The following is a 23,442-nucleotide window of genomic DNA, read 5'->3' as shown; positions in this document are numbered from 1 at the left end:
ATGCATTGTTGTCCAATGTATTTACTTTCCGTCCATTTGGTCAGCTAGGGTTCTGTTGGCTATTTTTTTGTTCTTTAAAATTTGTGCAATGTTTTGGAAATTGTATATATTATTTTGTGTGTTTTCATAGTCTACTCTTGTAAAATTCAATAGGTTGAACATTTTTAGGAAAACAAGTTTTACAGCATGTAACAAAACTATTTTGTTAAAAAATGTATTATAATCAGACCATTCCATCGTGTGGTTAATATTCCAATCACTGTAATTCCAAATGAATTTTCCTTTTAAAATTGTTAATAACACATTTGAAACATATTTATCCTCTGAAACCACATGGGTAGTATTGAATAGATATACAAGCACAATCATGAGGGTTGGGATATTAAACAAACAAATTTGCTAACTCAGAATGTTGTTATTTTCACAGCAATCAAATCATGGAAATGTCAATTGTAAAATTGTTCTTTGTTCAAACCCAAACTATTTGAAACAAATTATTATACAATAAAGTGTCCTGTATTTCTATGATTCACTACAGGTGTGATGAAATTAATTGACTAATGTATGTGGACCAGTTTGGTCGCTAAATTACATGTAGTAGACTGTAAAATTGGTGACTGGATTTCAGAATAATAATTCAGAAACTCACCTATTAATACTATTTGTAAAGTGTGCATTTTTTGTATTAACTGTGAATAGCATTAAACAAAAAGCCTGACATATATTAACTAATTATGCGTTTCAGAGTCAGAGTTTGTATAAAAGCAACAAGAAGTATTTAAAAACCCATGTACAGCATTGGTAATTGTCAAAGACCATTGTCAAAGACCAGTATCCACACTCAAGGAATGCACCCCCATTACAATTTGAGGATGAGGTGGCTACGGTTGCAAGTCTATGCCGAATGATGATGAATGTCTATGCCTAATGATGATGAATGTCTACATAATGTGTTGATGGGAAGCTTGTTCATCTGGTAGTTTTTGATGCTTTGTTGTTTAACCATAAAGCCTCGGTTTAATAACCAAGTTGTTAGTCTGCCCTTCATCAAGTCAACACAGGTCAACACAGGTCAAATTGCTTTGAAAGCAAGCATATCGCTTGTGTTACATGTATGTAGATTACAAAGTAACAAACTAGATAGCCGATTCCCAAGATTAATTGCAGGAGAAAATGTCTCTCCCACTTGGCCCATAACTGGTTGGGACACTGGCTTGGCCAGCGGTGAAGACCTGCATTCCTGCATTTTGGAACAGTAGATCTAGACGAGGAGCACTGGGCAGGCTTGAGATGCCATCAGGGCCCAATTTTATCAATCCTGTGAGCACAAAAACTTGCTATGCACAGAAAAATTTTACTTAGCAGAAACATTTTACCAGTCGGAACTTCATTAAGTTTACACAGTTGCGATTGGTACCCCACTCATTTCTCTGCTTAGCAAAGAAATTCAGTTAGCAGTAGTTTCGTTTAAACAGCTTTATGAAATTTTGCAATGGCCTCCACATGATTGACAGAATTGGGTCAGTATGGAGTTGAGGGTAAACTCTACAAGTTTATCTGATTTTCTTGGATGCTTTGCTGTTAAATCCAATGTTTGCTCTTCAAATCAAATAAAAGGCAAGAGGTTGTTCTCCATAAGTCTCCATAGAGTGTTAATGACAAAGTCATGAGCCATTTGGTTTTCCTTGATGCTCTGTAGTAAGCCAAGCTGTAAGCCGTCCAATGGTACATCCGATGTGATTGTGTAGTTGTGGAGACTGGCTAACGGAATCCCTTCAGCAATTTTTCTAGAATACACAATACAAAAATGAAAATCAAACTTATCTGAAAACAAATTCTTTGTATGAAATCAATAATTCCCTAAATACTGTTTTTACAGGTTACAGCTCAAGTTGTGTGGTCAGAGACAATTTGTTATGACAATTGCTTCGCAAACTTATGTGATGTTTTTCTGTGAGATGTATTTATTCATTCAATGAGCATTTTATCTACTTGTGTAATATTAAGTCATTTTGCTAGATCTCTGAAGAAAACATCTTACCTAGGTGACTCTATGCGGAGTCGAATGCACATCCCACAATGCCTCGTTGAGAAACATAACACCCCTCCATGACTGAATGGAAGAGTCTCATACTTGGCCCAGTAAAATACTCTGTCCTCATTTATTCTGTGTTCTGTAAGTAAAAAACAATTAAATAATACTGAGTTTGAGCACAGGCGTGGCAAATGAGATGACCTAGTTAAATCATAAAGCAAGGACAAGTTTTATGGTATTAATAAGCTGTATTCTCTTGTGCAAATCAGGCATGCAATTTTTCAGCATAGAAATTAGAATCCATCCACATTTAGCAAGGTGACAGTGCGGACCAACTGCATCTCTAGCCAGAGCATTCACGAATGGACACCGGCCCTAAATAACCTCAGAAACAATTCATACATGAATCATTTCTCAGATTCAAATGTTGTTATTTATTTCTAATCAACTGGGGAAATTCCAGACGAAATTTATAACAAAATAAGCTTTTGAATAAAAATTACACAAAAAATTGTTGGGGTCATTTACAATATATGACCCTACCTTTAATAACAAAGTCTACTAAATTGAAGTTATCAAAAGAAATTGAATTTCAAGGTGCTAAACTTACTCTCCACTGAAGGTTTTCCAGGGCTAAGATCGGGGTCTGCTTGTCTTTTCCAGCGAGATATCTGATGAAACCACTCTTGAAGAAAACACGTCTCTCCGGCATGGTTACTCTTTTCATCTTGGAAATCACCGACCACATACGACTCTGGATAGGAGCAAAATGAAAGAAAATTTATTTCAGAGATACTTCTTGTAGCGTATGTTCCACAGTCTTTAATTATGGAAGTGAAAAATAAACCCTGAAGAAAGTAAACCAATCTCTCTCTGAGAGCATCTCAATGAGGGGAAATTGAATTTCTGCTGCAGTCAATTTGTCTTTTTGGGTTCTTAAATTCTCATACAGCCCACATGTCTTTGTGGCTAGATCAAGACAGTTTACAACATTATTATCCCTGTTCATAACCAAACTTTTAGACCATTCCTCCATTTTACTCAACTCCGTGGGGAGCCATACAACCCCAATCCAACATAAGCTGTCTCTGCCATTGCAGGCTCCGATAAATACACCTTGGTTAAGTGTCTTGCTCACTGACACAAGTGTCATAGTGTCATGACCTTGTCCAGTCCACACTCGACTGACGAGGACAACAGAGTCTGAGTCCAATGCAGTTGACCTCTCAGTCATCTTACTTTTAAAGTAATTAGCCTGTGTATACCTTCCTGGAGAACTTTCAAAATGGCCGTCTCCTCCCTTCTTGCCATGGCAACCATCAGCTGTTGATTTAACTCCAGCAAAAGAAGCTCTGATTGGTAGACATTGTTGACTTGAGGGTACAACTGGTCAAACCTGTAGTCAATGCAATCAGCTCAATCAATTTGTCTGTTCACGTTTTGTTGTAGGGTATTCCCTAGGGGGTTCTTTTCGATTGAAGGAGTCTATTGAAACACTCAGCAGATTAAAAATGTGCCACTACACACAAATTAATCATCAATTCCTATCTAAATAGTAGAAAATCATGTGGTACTTTCTACAGAATGAAAGCGACTCCTTTTATGGCGCTTTATGAAAGTTAGCGGACTGGATTGAATGTAATCTTAGGGTTTAACCGTTACTTAACATTTGGTCACTGGTCAAACAGACTTCATAGCTTGTTAACTCACTTGGTCCCAAAGCATGTTTCCAAGTCCTACAACATTGTCATTTGTATGAAATTTAAAACTGAAGCGACACAGTCTCACACTGCTCAAATACTGTACAGATTAGTTACCGGTACAGTGATCCTAACCCTCCAACCCTTTGTGACTGACAGGAGGATTGAGAGTAACCCACCTTGTTGAGTTGTTAATGGCTCCGCTTTTAACATCGGTCTCATCACTGTCACCATTACAGTAATGGTGACAGTGATGAGACCGATGTTAAAAGCGGAGCCATTAACAGCTCAACAAGGTGGGCTAGATTGAGAGTTACGATTTACCGCAACTATGTACAATTAGTCAAACTTGCTTCATAGGTAGCTCATCAGTGGGCTAACTGCCAATTAAAAATTCAGCAACCCGTGTGTGCAAAGAATTATGAATAATTTAGAAGAAAACTTCTTGAAAGAAACTGTTATTTAAACCCATAGGATATTAACACTAACAGTTTCCTTGATGCAGGGGGTAACTTTGAAGTTATTTCTTCAACGGCTCTGGCCTGTTCCCGGATGGATGAAGAAATCTGGGTCTTCCTCTCCATCAGAGTCTCTTTACATTTCTGGAGTGAAAGCTCCATCTCTTTCATCTATATAGTCAAACAAAATACCATAATAAGACATAACATTTCATTATTCATAACAAATCCAGTTAGTGGGTGACGTATTCCATGAGTCAAAAATGACACATTTTTAATATTATGATGGTCAACAAGCATTGAAAGAAATCCTACAAATCATCAAATGTAGGTCATAAACTCATCATTATACTTATACTTTATAGAGTATATGTTACTAATAATCAGTAAGTAGTACTAGAAAAATAGTACTATCAAAGTAGTTGCGATAACGTATCACCTCCGGCTCCGCCGTCGGCAGGAGGGTTCTGTATCTGTTAGCTACTGTGCAAACTCCAATAGCCTGGATACCTCGCACAGGGCTACTTCTAGAAACTATAAGTTATAAGGCTCACCTGCGAAACTATAGGCTCACCTGCGAGCCTATAGTTTCTAGAATTACTATCAAAGTAACTATACCTTCATCAATTCTTCACGCTTTGCATCGTTATTTCTCCTCAGTTTTACCACTGCATTCAATTGAAGTTTGAAATGTCCATCCATCCTTACAGTTACAGACTAACAACAGCGAATAAGCGAACCGATGACTATGGCAAGTGTTTCCTGTTCGAAACTCTCTGATCAGTGATAGTGATTGGGTCACACGTGTGTGTGTGTACAAAACTACCATCAGAACAATGCGTAAAAGCAAGACGTCAGGGGGAACTTGTATTAGGAGCCAGACTGTTGTTGTTTTTAAAGCAAGCATGCCCCCAAGCGGCAATGAGTCAAAAAAATAGGCGGCAAAGGAGTTTGCGCACGATGCTTGGACGAGGAAGAAGTTTTACAAAAACTTGAGTGGACAAGAGCAGCACGGGAAGTTAATATGATTCAAGTTCCATTGCTGCTGAGTGCACCGCGAGGTACATTTTAAAGCAGATTTTGTTTAGACCATGTCTTTCATCTCGACGACAGCAACCAGCAGGTGCAACCTCTGTCAAAACTTTTTTGGCGGGGAAATTTGAATGTCCTTTTTGGTAAGCAGGCCTAACAAATTGTTTTTAAGTTTCTCTATTGTAATGCGGCGTTAGTTTTACGTTCATCACTGTGCACGTGCATCGCCCACGACTCACATTTCAAAAAAGTGTGGGATAGTATTATGGCCTAGATGCGTTTTGGACTTCGTTCTTTTAAAAACATTTGTCGGTAGGCCTGAATTTCTATGATGTAGGCCTATTAAATTGTCGGTGGATTTTATTTTTGTGTAGGCCTATTCGAAAAGATATCTGTCCCATCCACTCACTTCGAACGTTTAGCTTCGTAATCCTACTTTTCATGACGTTTCGTACCGAGTTTTAGGGCCTATGAAGTGACTTTGCATGTGACACTGTCCCATTTTAAGTTTACAATACGCTTCACCGATCTTCTATGGATAGGCCTACTCCGAGTAACATCCTAAACAATTTTTTGAAAAAAAAAATTTTTCATTTTGTAAAAGAGCCCGCTGCCGTATAAAAGCTTGAATTAGCAAACTAAAAAAAACCGCATTAACATCTTACTACATGTATTTGGAAAATGATAGGGCACTTCTGAACTAATATAATGCCTAAAGACTCATCGGTTGTTTTGATTACCTACATAAAAGTGAAGTTCTGTTTTCTGTAGGCCCCCATAATTACATGTAAAAATATTTTGATTTCGGCGTTGGTTTGGGCTCCACAACTTACCGTCCACTGTTTTCAAGTGGACCCAATTTTGTAGATGTCATCCCCCTATACTGATATCAAAACAACTCAAATCACTGCTAAATTAAACACACAAAAAACAAAACACTCACTGTCTCAGTGTATTTCATTGTTTTTCTCTGAAACTATAATTTGTACATTCAAACGTGTCCTCACAAAGAACAATCGATACATACAATACTTGTCATATCACCACGTAGGCCTATAGAATATTTCCAACCCCATTTTGAAGTAAAATTAGTCACTAAGCAAGTTTTATAAACAGGGGAAAGAGTTAAGCGCAACAAGAGGGTAGATTTGTTCTTACAAGAAAGTGGTCATGGCCTCACCAGTCGACCCCAGCCTTGAATTTCTCGTAAAGTAATATGTTTTCTTTTGAGCATTATACAGGTTAGATATTAGGCTTCAAACATCCGTGTTTAATTTCAGTCTGACAGCATACCAATTAGGAGATTCATCTAAAACCATAATTTGAGAAAATTGTACCTTAAAAACTGAAACAGCGGATTTCGGTTGTTACAAACAAATTTGAGGAGTGTGTTTACATGCTGAAAACTGTGCCTGGTTTTCACTATTTTCTCCTGACTCACATTATAGATTAATCCGAAATGTTCGTCATTTCATATAATCACAGATTTCCAGATAAAAACACTGTCTATGATTGTTAAGCCCAACCAATCCAGTACAATACATTTAGGTGATGTTGTAGTTTTGTAATTTAAAATGAACCTTGTGGTTTAAAATGAACCACTTACATATTATCTATTCTTAATAATAATTAATGAACGAGTAGCAGTCAGATGCGACACACTATAATTTAAAAGTATACATTTTTCCGTTTTGAACTCTGAAATGAACGCTATATTATGTTTATAACTGTTAAATATTCCTCAGGAAAGAACATGGTAATTCCTTCTTAAATGATCTGAAAAAGTGTCAAAGTAAAATGAAGTTCCAACTTCTAAAGTGATGTTTTACTTTTGACAATTGTGACACTTGTAAAGACAATGGTTTGTTACCTTGTTTCTCACTAATATCAGTGGTCTTTTGTTTTTGACAGACCATTTATAATACGGCCATGTTTCCGCACATCTTGTAATTATATAAACAATGTGTGCAGAACCAACTTGTGTAACTTTTTTTTCAGAGTAGACGTTGACCCCTTTTTATAAATGCTAGGCAGAAACTTTTTTAAGAACTAAAACAATGAATGAACTGTATCATGCTGCAGTCATCTCTGTGAGATTCCCTGTACTGGTATACACAACGACAATGACACATTGACAGCCTTAATTCTTAATTTATAAAAAGGGTCAGACCATTTGTTTTCCCTTCCAGCCATAGTTTAGTTTCACTGGTTTGAAGGAAGAAAACAAACCAAGATGGTAGAGAAACTATGATCAAAGTCTTTTGCAATATTTCATGTCATCGTTCTGCAAAATCACGTTGATTCTTCTGCACATAAAAATCTTTTACCAAAGAAAGTTTTTGTCAACATGCAAAATGCCATGTTATGCATATTTGCCAAGTACCAAATACAAAACCTGGCTCGAACGCTTTATATACAGAAATTTAAATGCTAAAAAGATAACTACAGAACTAAATTAAATCCCTACTTCCGTTGGCACCATGCTCAAACAGACTCGCCAATCAAAACTGGAGCACTGCTCAATCTCTGAATGCATGAATGAGTAGATAACAGACCCTTAGGCAGTGTCCAAATTGGCGACTACAGCTAGGGCTACAGCTAGATTTTCGCGTCATGTGTTGATGTATCGGACGTCCTTAGCAACAGCTGTAGCAGTAGCTGTAGACGCCAAATTTGGATACAGCTTTAACCTCATCTGTTCAGATGAATCAACAGCAATACAGTGATTACACCATATGTGCACTCCACAGCATTCGTCATACAAAAACCTTTACCAATGACGTTGATCGATAAGTCAACAGGAGTGTGGGCTTTCACTCACCATGGTATTGCACAGTAGCATTGCGGATCATGTGATTTCAAGCAAAGACACCCAGTGGCTGACCCCCTCATTTTGACTTGTTTCAAGATGATAATAGTCTATCTAAATAGTTTCCACAAAACACTATGTTTGTCTTAGCTGTATATTACCACTGGATAATACCATCACAAAGCACTGAATCCGCATATTGCAATGACATTAGATCAACCAATGGTCTACGAACTGTTAATCACTCCAAACTTCCATTTGAATGGTCCATCGGAGAGAGGGATATCTCAAGAACATACCAGTGTAGAAAAAAACACAAAAAACCAGTAGGATCATTTGTTATGTATCATAATTCTCATCATCATCTGTGCTGTTGTTCTTGGGTGCCTGGTACATGCCCATGCCCATGTGGACGGTACCCATAGCTGCGGTTGGTGGCTGGAAGACTGGTATTGGTGGCATAGGCAATGTAGGCGGTGAGGTCGACTGGGCTGGATGCATTCCTGGCACACTATTACAGAGTGGAAGAAAAAACACTGTGATCAATGATTTGCCAAAGATTTGTTGATACGTCAGAGATACATGTGACGTCTTGGAGGCTTTTCATCTTTCTTTAACCCTCCTACCCTCAGTAAATTTTCAAGTAATTTTACTGACCATTATAATTGATTCAACTGCAAGGATTGCATATGTTGGCACAACGGCGTTCATGTTTTTACTGTGCAGGCCTGGGATTTCTTTATCATTAACTTTCTGCTGAATGAGGGAGGGCTGGCTGCTCTGCCCGATTCCCAAGTTTTGGGTGCAACACAGTGCAGATGAATCTTACGACAGAAAACTTACCAGGCCGGACTTGGTATCTCAGCAGTTGCTACAGCAGAGGCCAGAGGGTCTTGCATGTTGTTGCCGTCGCTATTGTATGTTCCTTCATCCTCCTCAGTATCAGAGTCATCCTGAACATTCCCCGGAAAACAATCACAAAACAAACATAATGTAGCTATGGAGCTGTATTTCTACATACCGAAATGTGTCAGAGTGCCCTTGTATGGACTTGTTTAGTGACTGGCCAGCAGGACCAGTCAGCTTGTAATTTTTTCACTAGATAAAACACGAATGCCTTTTAACACTGAACTTGCCAGTCATCCTGTGTTGTAATGTGCATTTGGCCAGTGGACCACTGTTAAGGGGGACGCTGTGTGATGGTTCGAAAAGGGGCAACAATTCAACATGTTGCCTTTTTTTTAATAGAAATAATGCCTTCAAGATATAACACTTGACCTAGTTTACTGTGCTTGGTTTCCCAAGATGCATTGTGATATTATTTTTCCAAGACGGCGCTTGTTCGTAATGGGCTATTGGGCATTACTTTTGCTAAAAGTATAGATGCATTAAACCAAGTATGTTTTTGTTATGGTACTGCAAGGGAAATAGAGAAAATGTCAAGGGAGAGAAGATGAACATTTTGCTTGCACTTCAAAAATTGCAAGATGGAGGAAAGCAAGAGAAATTTTGTTAGAAGTTACATAAGTGCAGCAGTAGATAGGGAAAAGCTAACAGAAAATCTTATAGAACTGGCCTTTGGAGATGAACTCTTAATCTTTGTTGTTTTGACCTACCTCTGATGTGGACTGTTCTTCTGATGACTGCTTCAGTTGGCTATTGCTTGGACCGGCCCCTTCATCCTTGCTGCGTTTCCTCCTTGGTCTAGAAGACAAGATAGTCTCAATCATAATTTTCAGTTCATTGAGCAGAAACGAAAGACTACCATATGTACATTGGACAAGGGTAAAATCACAAGGGTTACATGACTGAAACTTAATGACGACAATGAAGGCATACATGTTAGCCCTTTTCAGGTGATTGTACAATACTATCCAGATCCAGAAGGCAATTGCCCTCATGCCCCTTGCCACCGCTTTGATGCCCCTCGAAATGTTCCAGTTAGAAGTTAAGACGTCACTAATAGAGGTGCCCTTTGCAATGGACCATGTTTCCAAACATTGCAATGCTTTTGTCCTACAAACATTTGCATACCTGTGTGAAGGAAACAAACTTGTGCTCTTTAACAGGTCCCAATATTTGCATATCCATGAGAATTGCACAGTCTATCAATGATAAAAAAAACTGCCTAAACCTTATAAGAAAGATGCCTGGTTGTACCCATCCTTACTTATTATGCTGCCTGTGTTTTCGCTCAGTTGGATGCACAGTGGGTGGTTGAGGACCATCTTCCTCCTCACATGGCATGTCTGGTACATTCTCCACAAGGTCCTTCAGAAAATCAAATGTGCCCTCACTCTCGATGCATTGTTTTCTAGCGGAAAAAGGAACAGCACAAAGATTAATAACTGCATTTTTATGTTGGTAAATCTTATTTTTAATGAAAGATTATTTAACTATTTGTGCTGCTTTCCTGTAAAATTAAAACCAATATAGTTTTAATACAATCTCGCATCCAGGCTGGTGACCAAACTTTTTCTGTCTCTGCCCATCGGCTATGGAATAAACTTCCGATTTATGTTGGAAATTCAACTGGTCTCACTGCTTTTAAAAGGCCCTCAAGACCCATCTTTTCTCTGGTCGCATGTAATCTTGGTTTATCCAGTCTGCCCCTCCCCCAATCTTTCTGGCTTTCTTTCATTTTCATTTTCAGCGCTTTGCATTTATTAATTACATCCACTTTATAAAGGTTCTGTTATTATTATTATAATATAAATGTTCTATTTTAAAAGATTACTAATGATTGTTCTCTCTTTACTCCACCAAATTTCTGTATTATATTCAAACTACTGTTCAATTAAAGAAATAAATCCCAGAACATTTCTTACATATGAGATGTTGACATCGTCTTAGCACTTCTGGCTTGAGTCTGTTGCAGCGACTTTGTCAGAAGAGATTCTACAAAGATCTCCAGCGCCTTGGCTAAATGAAGGTATCCGTCAAGGACTAAAACTAACACAGGTTTCTATTCTTAGGTGTGAGACAGAGACTCATCGCCATTGCTGACAAACAGGGCCTGAAACTCAGATGGGTGGTTTGATGTTTTTGCCTTGAAGACACTATGTATGAGCTTAAAAAAGTGTAAAATCACCAGAAAAACCTGGACAAAAAATAAGTACATCTGAGTAAAGCTGCGGACACCATTCAAGAGACCGTATAATTTAGAGATGGTAATGATTATACATAACATGTTATGAAGCCAGCCATTCATTATTCGTGGAAAAGTGGAAGTTGAAAAGAATGGTATTGTATGATGGTATTATTGACTAAAAGCATTATTTGTAAATGCAACTTTTGCTTCAGAAGATTTAATTCATTTATCCCATTAATATTGATCCCATTAAGAAAACTTCTGAAGCAGCGCCTAGCACACTCATGGTGTCGAAGGTCATTAGACTCTACAAAGAGTTGGTCAGGCCTCTCAATTAGGCTACTGTGTCCAGGCATGGAGGCCTCTTCTACAAAGGAACATTGATCTCATGGAAGGACTCCAAAAGAGAGGGATCAGAATGATCGGAGGTCTATCACACGTAGACGAACTCAAGGAAGTGAAGTTGACCACAATGGAGCGCAGAAGGATGCGGGGAGATCTCATAGAGACCTTAAGATTATCTAGGGGTCTTGAGGGTTGGACCCCAAGAACTTTTGTGATTTTTCAACCGTTCAGCAGAGGGGAAATGAACTGAAACTGTACAAGAAAAGGTCTAACCTTAACCTCAGCAAGTTCTGGCAATAATGAACAAACTTAATAAGGGCCATGTAGACAAATTTCTCAAGAACATTAAGGGGGCTTTATATAAGCTGTAACCATTGACCAAGACCATCCTCTCCTCCCAATCTGTAAATCTGTGTCTGCGAGAGCATGCGCATGCACCAGCATCCATCATGATTGGAACAACTTATGGACCGGAATGTAAACGCGAAGTTAGTTAACTTAATTAAATTTAAAAAGCCTGGGCCATCAAAATATTCACTTGGGCACTGGGGGTACTCCTACAACTATGAGGTTTAATCCGCTAGGCGCTATACGAATAATGCAGATCGAACCTCATACTCGTACTAAATAGTTCTGCGTAAAAGGCCACCGGCATAGTTGCAGCGCGCCACTGCCTAACTTTTGTTTTAAAAAGAATACAAATGACGACCGGTACAGCTGCAGCCACTTTGCCAACATCTTCGTCCAGCTGCATTATCTTCTTTATCCTTGCCTGTTTAACAATAAAAAACAGAAACAAATAAATGATCATTTAATTAAATTTGATTTCAAAATCATACTTTCATTTTTATTAAAATTAAAAAGGAAAAGTTTCCGTATGGCGCCACCACTTTTTCATTCGATATGAAATAATATGGAAAAGTTTCCGTATGGCGCCACCACTTTTTCATCCGATATGAAATAATATAGTATCTTATTTACCTCAATGATAAATCCCTTTTTGTAAAAATGAGTGAAAAAGTGGTGGCGCCATACGGAAAGTTATCCAATAATATAATAAGAACTTATTTACCTGATTGATATATCCCTTTTTGTAAAAATGAGTGAAAAAGTGGTGGCGCCATACGGAAAGTTATCCATTAAAAAAATTAGTAAACATTTTTCAATTATTATTGATCAATAATGATTATTATTAATCCTGAAAATCAATTGGGCTAGGCATAATATAGACCTTATGCATTGACGTCATCCAGCCGCCATCTTTGAGGTCAAACGGTGACGAAACAATCGAAACGCACATAGATTGGCCTATGAACAACCTCCTTTTGACCTCAAGGCGAGGGCGCCGTACTGAAATGACGTCATGTGCATAAGGTCTATTCTATTATTAATTGATTCATTTAAAAAAATAAAAATAAAAAATAAATAAAACTTGTTTTTATTTAAATATCCTAATTAATTAGGGTCTATTTAATAATGTTTAATTTTTTTTTTTTTTTAATTAAAATTAAAAAGATAAATAAAATTATAATTAAATAAAAAATGGTTAATGGGTAACAAACAAAATAATATTTTGCGAACAGGCCTTCCATTATCAATCGTGACTGTGACAACTTACTGGTGGAAATCGGGCGTTGTATTTCTTCTTCTTTCTAGGCATGATTATCCAAAAATCAGATCCCAAGTTTATTTTCCAACAATACACAGGAATCGCAATGTTGTATTGCAGAGTTTTGTGCACGCTGCCATTTTTAATCTTTCGTCATTATGAATTCTCGTTTCCATCTACACATCGCCGCTTGTGCCCAATTTACATAAGGGGATGATATGAGGGCGTGTGCAGAGAACGAAGTTAAAAGGGGGGGTGGGTTGCGAAAGAACGGACTATCTCTAAACTGGCCCTTGAGGGCGCTTGTCATTCAATAATGGCATCTACCGTGGATAAAAAACGTGGTGCGAAAAAGGTGAAGAAAACAAGCAAAATGAAGAGGAAAAAGGGTAGTAATTTTGACAAGCTTACTCTTGATGACATCAAATATATTGACGGAAACGAAGTGAGTAATTTATCTTTGTTTGTGTAAATGTTTTACAATTATTGACTCGTCGACGATGTTTAGAAATAGAATTCCTTGCTTTGCATGTGGTTTTTAAGTACCGCTAAATAAGTATGGACAACTTTCCGTACTATCACGCCACCACTTTTTCACTCATGAGTCTTGAGTCTTGTCTTGAGTCTTGAGTAGTGTGATCCCTTTGCAGCACAAATTTGGCTAAATTGGGATGGGTGCAGCGTGGTGTCACAGCCGTAAGGTGCAAGATCAGTTCCCAGACGAGTGTCCATATATGTTTCGAAACAGGTCAACTCGTACCCAAGTCAACTCGTACCCAAGTCAACTCGTACCCAAAATATTGTACCCAAGTCAGCTCGTACCAAAGTCAACTCGTACCTAGGTCAACTCGTACCCAGGTCAACTCGTACCCAAGTCAACTCGTACCGTACAACGTACGTTGTATGCCGAAACAGAATTTCCGTGCGACGTGATTTTGTAAGCGAAGGAAATAAAAATGATGTTCTACCATCATATGGAGCTCACTTTTATTAATAATAATCTCACGAATTTCGTTTTTAATAATGTTTGTTCATCTCATTGCTGCCTTTTTTCCGCTAGGATATTCATTCAGATATAATCCATTACCATTGTGGTTTCTTTTAAATTCCCGTGTTGAAGGGTCGCCGTGAAAGGCGTTGAGCAGATCAGATGCACACTAGTTCTTCGTTATCAAGGAGGTATAAATATTTCGACCTCCATGTTCATATGAGACCAATTATTTTCAATGAAAAAATACTATGTATAAAACGCAACCCTTCATGTTTACCTTGGTGTTTTTCCTGTTAAAGTGTTCCCAAAAGAAAATTTCATGGTAAGAATTCATTCAATTCATTCATTTGTGTTATGTTCTGATTATCGTTTTCCGATAACAAGTACATTTTAACAAATATACTGTTCCACTTTTTCCAACCAAAACACTTTTCGTAAGTTCTTATTATCTTTTTCCGAATAAAAAAACCCAAAAAATTCATTCTAACTAGCCTATATTAAAAAAAAAGTTCTCTGATTAATTTTCCCCACCGTAGGGCCTAAGTAAAAAAAAAACTGCAACATGAAAAAAAACCAAGAAAACAAAATCATTGCAGCAATGAATAGCTAAATGTATGATTAACAATATAAATAAATAAATTAAACTACAATATTTATCAGTACGAGTAGAGTAACAAAAATTTAAAACATTTATTTGGGTGCGAGTTGACTTGGGTACGAGTTGACTCAGGTACGAGTTGACTCGGGTACAAGTTGACTTTGGTACGAGTTGACTTGGGTACGAGTTGACTTGGATACGAGTTGACTTGGGTACGAGTTGACTTGGGTACGAGATGACCCGAATTCATATGTTTGTACACAAAGCACGGATCAGGAATTTTTTCTCTCCAGGATGAACGTGTGCTGATAATTTTCCACGTTTGTCCTGGAAAAAAAATTAGCGCACTGTCGGGGACAATCGACATTAGTGGTGTAGCGGTAAAAGAGCGATTTTTTGAGAAAATTCACACTCAAATTTCATTTGTTTTTTAATCAAAACCTGTGATCCATATTTGAACAATTCAAAGTGAAGGGCTATCTGCAAATGATTCATGATGCAGATCGTTGCAGATGGTTTTTCAAGAAAGCGAACGATTTTGATATCAGACGTGCTGGGGCCAAGGATATGGAGTGGATTGGACGTGCATGCTAACTCCAATTTGAGGAGTCGCATATCGAGAAAAGAAAAGACCCAAAGGAGTTTTTTCAATGGCTCGCAAAAGCACTTTCCTCTTCAGCAATTTCAGCTTATAAATATGCCAATATTTAACCTTGAAGGAACTACGATGTTTAAGTTCCAATCAGCTGGACATATTGTGATATTTAGGCATTTATTTATAAAGGCCTGGATTTCTGTCACTAATTTGGACTGATCAGGTGGAATGAAGAAGAATCACACATGTTGAGTGCAAGGTAGAAATCTGCACTGCACAAACTTAAAACTTGCCTGTGCTAACTGTAGAACTTGCCTTCAACACACAAATGAGGGAGACATTTGTAACTTAAATTGCTTCCTTTAATGGCTCTTAAAGCCAGTGGACACTTTCGGTAAACAACATTGTCCAAGGCCCACATTTCGTGTATCACAATTTATATATAAAATAACAAACCTGTGAAAATTTAGGCTCAATCGGTCATCGGAGTCGGGAGAAAATAACGCTGTGTCTTGACACGTGTTTATTATAAATCCGTAATTCTCGTAGTCGAGAATTGATAATTGTTTTAATGTTTTCTCAAAAAGTATGCATTTCATGGAATAATATTTCAAGATAAGTCTTTCACCATTACCTTCTGTAAACCCTGTGAATTTTTTGTAAATCTGTGAACTTTAAATTTTTTGTCTGTACCGAAAGTGTATAATGGCTTTAAGTAGTACATAAAAATACAAGAAAATACTGACAAGAAATATATTTATTTTTTGCTGAAAGGCTGATCTGAAGTTGATTGGTGACATCACTGGGTCAGATGATGAAGAAATTGGGTCTGAGGTAAACAAGGAGTTTGATGTTGATCCTAATGAGCTGCAAGATTACATTGGCAGTTTGGGCTTCAAGAATGTGCCATCAGAGTAAGTGTTCATGCCTGAGCATCATCAGTGTTCACTATGGCTGATGAAAATGATGAGTAAGGTCCTCAAAATTCAAACAGATGATTGAAGCATAATTTACACATCCTGCAACTGCAGTGCTCACACAAATGTATGTTGATACCATTTACATCTTATGACAGCACATGAACATTTTTTTAGTGTTCTTTTATGACAAATTTTCACAGTGAGGTGGTGATATTGACAAAATATTAAAACATGTATGAGGTGATCTGCCTCTCATTTGAATGGCCTGTATATTGCTGTCCATTAATTGTACGATACTGTGCATATATAGGACAGTCGGAATTGAAAAATTATGTACAGGGATAATTAGATTTGACGTTGTAGATCTGAACATACAGAGTAATAGAATAGAATCATTTTGATAAAAGTTTTATTATAAATATATTTTGCTTTTCTGTCAAATCTTTTTGGGGGTTTTGTAGATTAAAAAGAAAAAATGAAACTTAATAATTGTAAATGAAAAAGAAATTAACACCTTACCTTTGTCACCCTTATTTTATTGTTTATGTTATAGTAAACCACCACGCGACTTGGCAAAAGTTAACAGCAATATCTCAAAGGTACGAAAGATCACACCTCAGGAAAGCAAACCCATTCAAGTAATCGCCAAACGAGACAAGAAAAAGAAACTTACCAAAAAGGGAAAACAAGATGCCATGGTTAACCAAGAGCAGACTGTGAAATCGAGTACATCTCCCAAGAAAGAAATGTCTCCTAAAGAACCTGCCTCAGGATTGTCCAAAGTAACAAAAGAAATGAAGAAGACCAACAAGACAGGAGCCGGAGGAGCAGTGGAAGGAGCAGCTAAAAAGAAAGAAAAACTCTCTTCGGGTAAATCAGACGTCTTACAGCATGCGGAGGTGTCAAGCACATCAACGGGAATGCAAAACATCAGGAAGGAAAGAGTTTCATCAGAAGAACTATTGAAAGATTACGTGCCAAGGAAAAGCCTGCTCTTTGAGACCGATGGGTTATGCTTCTATCGAGAGGTAAGAAATGAAGAATCAAATCTTCATTTGGACTAATCTTCTGCATGATTTTGCTTGATATTTAAAGGCACTGGACACCTTTGGTAATTGTCAAAGACAGGTATTCTCAATTGGTGTATCTCAGCATATGCATAAAATAACAAATCTGTGAAAATTTGGACTCAATTGGTCATCGAAGTTGCAAGAGAATAATGAAAGAAAGGGCATCATTGTTGCACAAATTTATGTGCTTCCAGATCCCAATAAAAGGCTTGAGGCCTGAAGTCTTTTAGTATTTGAGTGAGAAACTACCTCTCAAAAATGATTAAACGCTACTTCAGATGGAGCCATTTGTCACATTATTAAGGTTACACATTATTGTTTAGCTCTCCATTACTCGTTACCAACTGAGTTTTTATGCTAACAACGACTTTGAGTAATTACCAATAGTGTCCATGGCCTTTATTGCGGTACAACACTTTCTACTGGAATAGACTCATTCGATTTGATGGCCACAAGTTCAAACAGTGTCCTCACTGAGGTCACTGGAAGACTTTTCAGTGGAAAGTCTTATATCTTGAATTGGCCAAACCAATTGGCTGTAAGCCATGACTGATAGACCATGGTATGCTGGAATATATCTTGAATTGGCCAAACCAATTGGCTGTAAGCCATGGCTGATAGACCATGGTATGCTGGAATATATCTTGAATTGGCCAAACCAATTGGCTGTAAGCCATGGCTGATAGACCATGGTATGCTGGAATATATCTTGAATTGGCCAAACCAATTGGCTGTAAGCCATGGCTGATAGACCATGGTATGCTGGAATATATCTTGAATTGGCCAAACCAATTGGCTGTAAGCCATGGCTGATAGACCATGGTATGCTGGAATATATCTTGAATTGGCCAAACCAATTGGCTGTAAGCCATGGCTGATGGACCATGGTATGCTGGAATATAATTTGGTTGTTTACCCTTGCACCTTCACCGGTGTATAAAGCACTGTATACTCGGTGCTTTCCCAAGTTCTTTAAACAAAACCACATGTTAATCGCTCGGATGGGATTCAAACCCACGACCTTTACATTGCTAGAGCAGATGTCTTACCAGTAGATCACCGAGCTAGCCTCATGGCTAGAGGTAGTTCGAAATATTAGAAGTGGGCACTGCAAAGATTTAATAGATTTATGGTGGAATACAGAACTTGCCTTTCGTAATGATAAACAATGATGGCAGCAAATAGACTTTTATCATGGTGCAGCCATCTTGGCTTTCTCCCATTGATATCAATGTTACCAAACCAAGGCTGGAAGAACAAAATAGTCTGGTTCCTATTTGCAAGCTGATTATTAGCATTCATTATTGTTATTCGATACGAGGAACATGACCAAGATGGAGGCAGCATGATAAAGGTCTATTGATCTCTCAAAATCCTTCTTTGTCTGAAAAATGAGGAAGGTCAGGAATCAGGCATTTTACACAGTAACTACCAGAAGATGGTAGATTTATAACATGAGTTGGAGGGGTCATAAATGTCTACCATTATTCGAGTGTGAATCAAAAAGACATCATCTGTCATCAAATGGTTTGGAGAAACCATCTTTTATGTGATCAATATTATGCTGTAAGGCATTGATGCATGTTTTCATTAAAAAACTATTGTCATTGTTTTTTTTTCTTCTACCAGTTCCAGTCAGATCCAACAAAGTTTGAACTTTCTGATGACATCACCGTTGCTGCTTACAAGGGATTGGCCGGCAGGCTTTATTCAAATGAAATTCAAATCTACCTTTCAGGTTGGTTTTTACTTTGAACTGGTACTGACTTTTTATAAGAGAAAGATGCATGGTTAACTACAGTGTTAATGTGGCTGTGGAAACATTACGTATTATTGGTATAAGTCTTTATCGAGTAATAAGGTTTGCACCTTGTACATGAATTTCGCTAATGAATTGTGGTGGCTCTGAAAAAAACGGGGGTGTTATCCAACAGGTTCTTTTTAGAGCGACCAAAACTCCTAAGATAGCTTCATGTTCATGGTGTTACTCTAAGCCTTACTTGTATTGTATTCTCAACTGTGAACAATTTCAAATCCTACTCATGTACATGGTGTTACCACAAACCTTAATAAGTTGCATTCTCCACCATGCAAAGTTTCAAATCCTACTCATAAATTTGATGTTTCTGCCAACCTTTTACTGATTGTTAATCAGTGTGCCTGAAATGCATACACTGAACTACTAAAGTCCTTATTATGTATAGCCCAATCATTCAGTTTCCCAATTCAATTTGAGCGAGTCTTATTACCGAGTTTCGTTGGAAAAAAAAGTGTACTATTTTAAATTTAAATTTGTAATATTTCAGTAACCCCAATTAAATCGTTTTGAAGTGCCACATGTTCAATACATATGATTTCTTGTATGACATCATGTCTTTAAAAATAAATAAAACTAATTGTTCCTGATACAGGAAAGCAGGGTGACGTCAGCTCAAAAGCACAGTGGATGCGAACCGTTGTCAGCACCGGTGTCCTCGCCGATAAGATCGCTGCCCTGACACTACAGGTCCAGACTGCACCTCTTCACACGCCCTCGGCATTCGACTCCCTCATGACGATGGTCAAGAAGAAAGGAAGGAGAGAAACGCTGGTCGCCATGGATGCGCTAAGACAGCTCTACCTCCAGGAGATGCTCCCCGAGAAACGCAAACTCAGAAAATTCTCAGAGGTAAAGAATTTCTTGAGTCTTTTGTCTATTTTTGTGGTGTTTGTCTCGATTATCAGTTTACCCTTTGCAACACTAAACTCCTTGAATTTTCTTGTATTGTTCAATCTGTTTGTAGCATCCATTCATGCTGTTGAACCATCTGAGCAAAGGCAGACGAGATGACCTGAACAGAAGGCTTGTCCTGTGGTATTACGAAGATCAACTCAAACAAAAATTCCAGGAATTTGTAGTAACACTGGAGGTAAGATAGCAAATTATTGGAATACATTTTAAAAGCCCTTTTCACCCTACTCTTATCCCTACCAACAAACAAAACTAAAAGGCAATGTGTAGAGGCAAAGGCATAAATAAAAACACTCATATCAGTATTTGTTCTTTCACAATGTGCAAACTTTATTTATGACAAACGTGGTAGAGATGACTCTATATTTGAAAAGGAAACTACATATACACACTTTTATCCCCTAAATACTTGAATCCCTATAGCTAAAATGCATATTTTTATTCCAAGATCAGACAATTTATTCACCATATTTCTGCAAATATAGTCCATATTTAAAAGAACTGCACACTTGTGGAGATCAAGTGGTTAATAATTTTTCCCCATTGAGCCCTTGCACAACACAGAAAGCACCTTTTGTACATTTTAACTACCAAAACAGCCGACAGGTTAGGTGCGTGTAGGTCACTGCGTCTTGTGCAAGGGTTCTATATCTAATTTTGTGTCAAAAATATATCTCTAATGCCTTTCTTTGTTGCCTTTTTCAGCGGCTGTCCCATGACACCATCCCTGCTGTAAAACAGAAAGCAATGAGCACTGCCCATGAGCTACTGATACACAAACCTGAACAAGAGAAGGTACACTTAATCAATTAGCCATTTGTGAATAAGGGAATCAATGTGTGGTGAAGAGGTTTTCAACTAGTGGTTTAATCCCAACGAGGCCTGGTTCTTGATACTTTTTCGGTCAAAAACATCATCACTTTTTGGTCAAAAAGTAAAATAAATGCAAAAATTATAATTGTTAAATGATTTCTTTCAACACAACACCCCTCCAGCTATGAAATGGTAAAGCCCTCCGCCGCCCTCGGGTAAACAACTCCGTATAAGGGAATGCTGTGCGCGTCGCGCGTATTGCGTGATGTGGCACAACTGTTTCAGCTGTTGCTCTCGACCAATAGGAATGAAGAAACTGTCTTCTAAGTACAGGTGCAAGGTCGCATGTCATGCCCATGAATTAACACTTTTTACCTGTCATAAACAAAGGTTTATACACACCCACGTGACGCGCTCTCCACCAATAGGAATAGGGAAACTGTCCGAGGTATTTATGAATTTGATTTTAATAACTGACATTGGTACATACACTGAATTGCTGCTTAAGTTTGAATTCTTCAGACTACAAGAGTCAGTTGCTATGGTTTAGGGGCAGAAAAGTTAACCCTGGTGCAGTTGTTGCATATTCAATCATTCAAAGTTGTGCACGTATTATTACTGTCTCTTACGAAAAAGCTTACACTGAATCAAGTGACATAGCACGTGTCTTCAGAGTCTGAGGAATGAAAATGTTAGTGGTAACTTGTCACTAAGTCATTGTATGTACCAGACATTCAAATCTAGCTAGCAAACAGCTGATTGGTTATATTGGACATGTTTTCTTCCGCAGAACTATATTTTTTCAGTGGGGGGGGGGGAGGGGGTTGGATCACTGAGTATAGGTTTGGGGTGAAATTAAAATGATATTCTTTATTCCTAATGAAATGTTTACATCGAGAAAGATTTATTTTGTAATCATTCTGACTTCCTAAGTTAAGGAACCATTAAAAATAAAATACAAAACTCGAAAGCCATCCATGTATTAAAGGCACACTGTCACTCCTGTAACAAAGTTTGTTTGTTTTTTTGTTTCTTTGTTTGTTTGTTTGTTTGTTTGTTTGTTTGTTTGTTTGTTTGTTTGTTTGTTTGTTTGTTTGTTTGTTTGTTTGTTTGTTTGTTTGTTTGTTTGTTTTTGTTACACACACAATCATCTAGCACTTTATCAAAAACATGTTCCTGTCATTAGTTTGTTAAGATATTTTTCGATCTAAAATAAAAGTTGGGGGAACACTTTACCTTACATACCTTTAGAGGTGCTTAATTTTGTAAACAAACTGCTTTCTTAAATTGATCCTTTCTCTGACACAGATCCTTCTGACGTTGGTTGTGAACAAGATTGGTGATCCAGATTATAAGGTGGCAGCAAGAGCCGTCCACCTCTTGCAAAGTTTAGGTCAGTATACTTTGAGTAGAGAAAGATTCTTTTCTATTTTCTTGGGGTTGGGTGAAGGGGACTTGAGAGTAATATGAACTGAATAGACCGTGCAAGTATTGTGCATATTCGAACCTGTTCGTATTCAGGGCCCGTTACAGTGCACAAGTATGTTCCTACACCCAGTAAACCACATGTGTAAGATTGGGTATAGTCAAAGACCAGTATCCACAATTAATGTGACCCAACATTTACATGTTTGGATGAAAAAGGGTAGATGGTTCAACTCCCCAGCTGCAGTGACTGTGAAGGTTTTGTCACCAGCTTTGCTATGGGGTGCACAGTGCAAATCAGACGAAAGGGCTTGGAGCTAAACCTGTGCAAATTTAAGCTCAATCGGTCACAAGAAAATGGTGGGGAAAAAAAAAATCAGTTTTCAAACATTGGGTATTGGATTCCTAAGATAAAAACTAATTCTTTTACTAATTTCTGAAAAGTTAAAGCATTTCATGCAAAAAAAATTCAAGGAAAGTTTTTTCCCATGAAGATCTTTATGCCATGGATATAAATTTATGCAAATCTGTGAATATTCACATTTTCAATCTCGACAATTTTATGCACAATCTTTTTAACAGTGGAGATTCATACCAACATGAAAGGAGTAGTCGTCACTGAAGTGGAGTCCTTATTGTATCGTGCTAACGTCAGCCCAAAAGCACAGTAAGTCACAATTTGTTTGATCTTGTGTCTTTTAAAGCCATTGGACACTTTCGGTAAACAGTATTGTCAATAGGCCCACACTTCGTGTAGCACAACTTATATATAAAATAACAAACCTGTGAAAATTTAGGCTAAATCGGTCATCGGAGTCGGGAGAAAATAAGGGGAAAACCCACCCTCGTTTCCGCACGTTTTGCCGTCTCATGACATGTGTTTTAAAATAAATCCGTAATTCTCTATACCGAGAATTGCTATTGTTTTAATGTTTTCTCAAAAAGTAAAGCAATTCATGGAATAATATTTCAAGGGAAGTCTTTCACCATTACCTTCTGTAAACCCTATAAGTTATTTGTAAATCTGTGAACTTTTTGTTTGTTTTCTGTTCCGAAAGTGTTTTAATGGCTTTAATCTACAATTCTGTGTAAAGATTTGCTATATCGCAGAAGACCATGGTGTCTTTCCTTTATAACAGTATTGATGGTGTTAACATGTTTTTTACTAATACATTTTTTTTTTCTGAGGCCTTGCATGGAAAGCAGTGCTGGGGGCTGAT

The 23,442-nt window shown here is 37.7% G+C and overlaps 3 protein-coding genes across 3 annotated transcripts in view; 1 reads left to right on the top strand and 2 right to left on the bottom strand.

Moving 5' to 3' along the window:
- Nucleotides 1-244: 244 nt before the first annotated feature.
- Nucleotides 245-5,002, bottom strand: LOC117299687. Its single transcript, XM_033783275.1, has 6 exons — nt 4,812-5,002; nt 4,225-4,364; nt 3,301-3,431; nt 2,646-2,789; nt 2,042-2,174; nt 245-1,787 (listed from the first exon to the last, which is right to left on the bottom strand). Exons 1-6 carry the CDS (start codon nt 4,893-4,895, stop codon nt 1,607-1,609), a joined length of 813 nt encoding a protein of 270 aa, XP_033639166.1. The 5' UTR covers nt 4,896-5,002; the 3' UTR covers nt 245-1,606.
- Nucleotides 5,003-6,172: 1,170 nt separating this feature from the next.
- LOC117297491 (dr1-associated corepressor-like) lies at nt 6,173-13,266 on the bottom strand. Its single transcript, XM_033780567.1, has 7 exons — nt 13,089-13,266; nt 12,170-12,242; nt 10,863-10,956; nt 10,205-10,348; nt 9,651-9,738; nt 8,878-8,987; nt 6,173-8,545 (listed from the first exon to the last, which is right to left on the bottom strand). The coding sequence occupies exons 1-7, from the start codon at nt 13,128-13,130 to the stop codon at nt 8,374-8,376; spliced, it is 723 nt and encodes a 240-aa protein (XP_033636458.1). The 5' UTR covers nt 13,131-13,266; the 3' UTR covers nt 6,173-8,373.
- Nucleotides 13,267-13,389: 123 nt separating this feature from the next.
- The window catches only part of LOC117291684 (CCAAT/enhancer-binding protein zeta-like), a 34,234-nt gene continuing 24,181 nt past the window's right edge, over nt 13,390-23,442 (top strand). The window contains exons 1-9 of the mRNA XM_033773535.1: nt 13,390-13,524; nt 16,038-16,177; nt 16,737-17,211; nt 18,883-18,991; nt 19,665-19,921; nt 20,037-20,162; nt 20,690-20,779; nt 22,106-22,190; nt 22,805-22,889. Coding sequence (XP_033629426.1) covers nt 13,396-13,524; nt 16,038-16,177; nt 16,737-17,211; nt 18,883-18,991; nt 19,665-19,921; nt 20,037-20,162; nt 20,690-20,779; nt 22,106-22,190; nt 22,805-22,889 — 1,496 coding nt within the window. The 5' untranslated portion in view covers nt 13,390-13,395. The remainder of the gene's footprint in view (nt 13,525-16,037; nt 16,178-16,736; nt 17,212-18,882; nt 18,992-19,664; nt 19,922-20,036; nt 20,163-20,689; nt 20,780-22,105; nt 22,191-22,804; nt 22,890-23,442) is intronic.

The sequence above is a fragment of the Asterias rubens genome, chromosome 1 (assembly GCF_902459465.1).
Source record: "Asterias rubens chromosome 1, eAstRub1.3, whole genome shotgun sequence".
In the NCBI taxonomy this organism is placed as follows: Eukaryota; Metazoa; Echinodermata; class Asteroidea; order Forcipulatida; family Asteriidae; genus Asterias; species Asterias rubens.
Note: the sequence above shows the minus strand (reverse complement) of the source record. Positions and strands in the feature narration are given on the sequence as shown.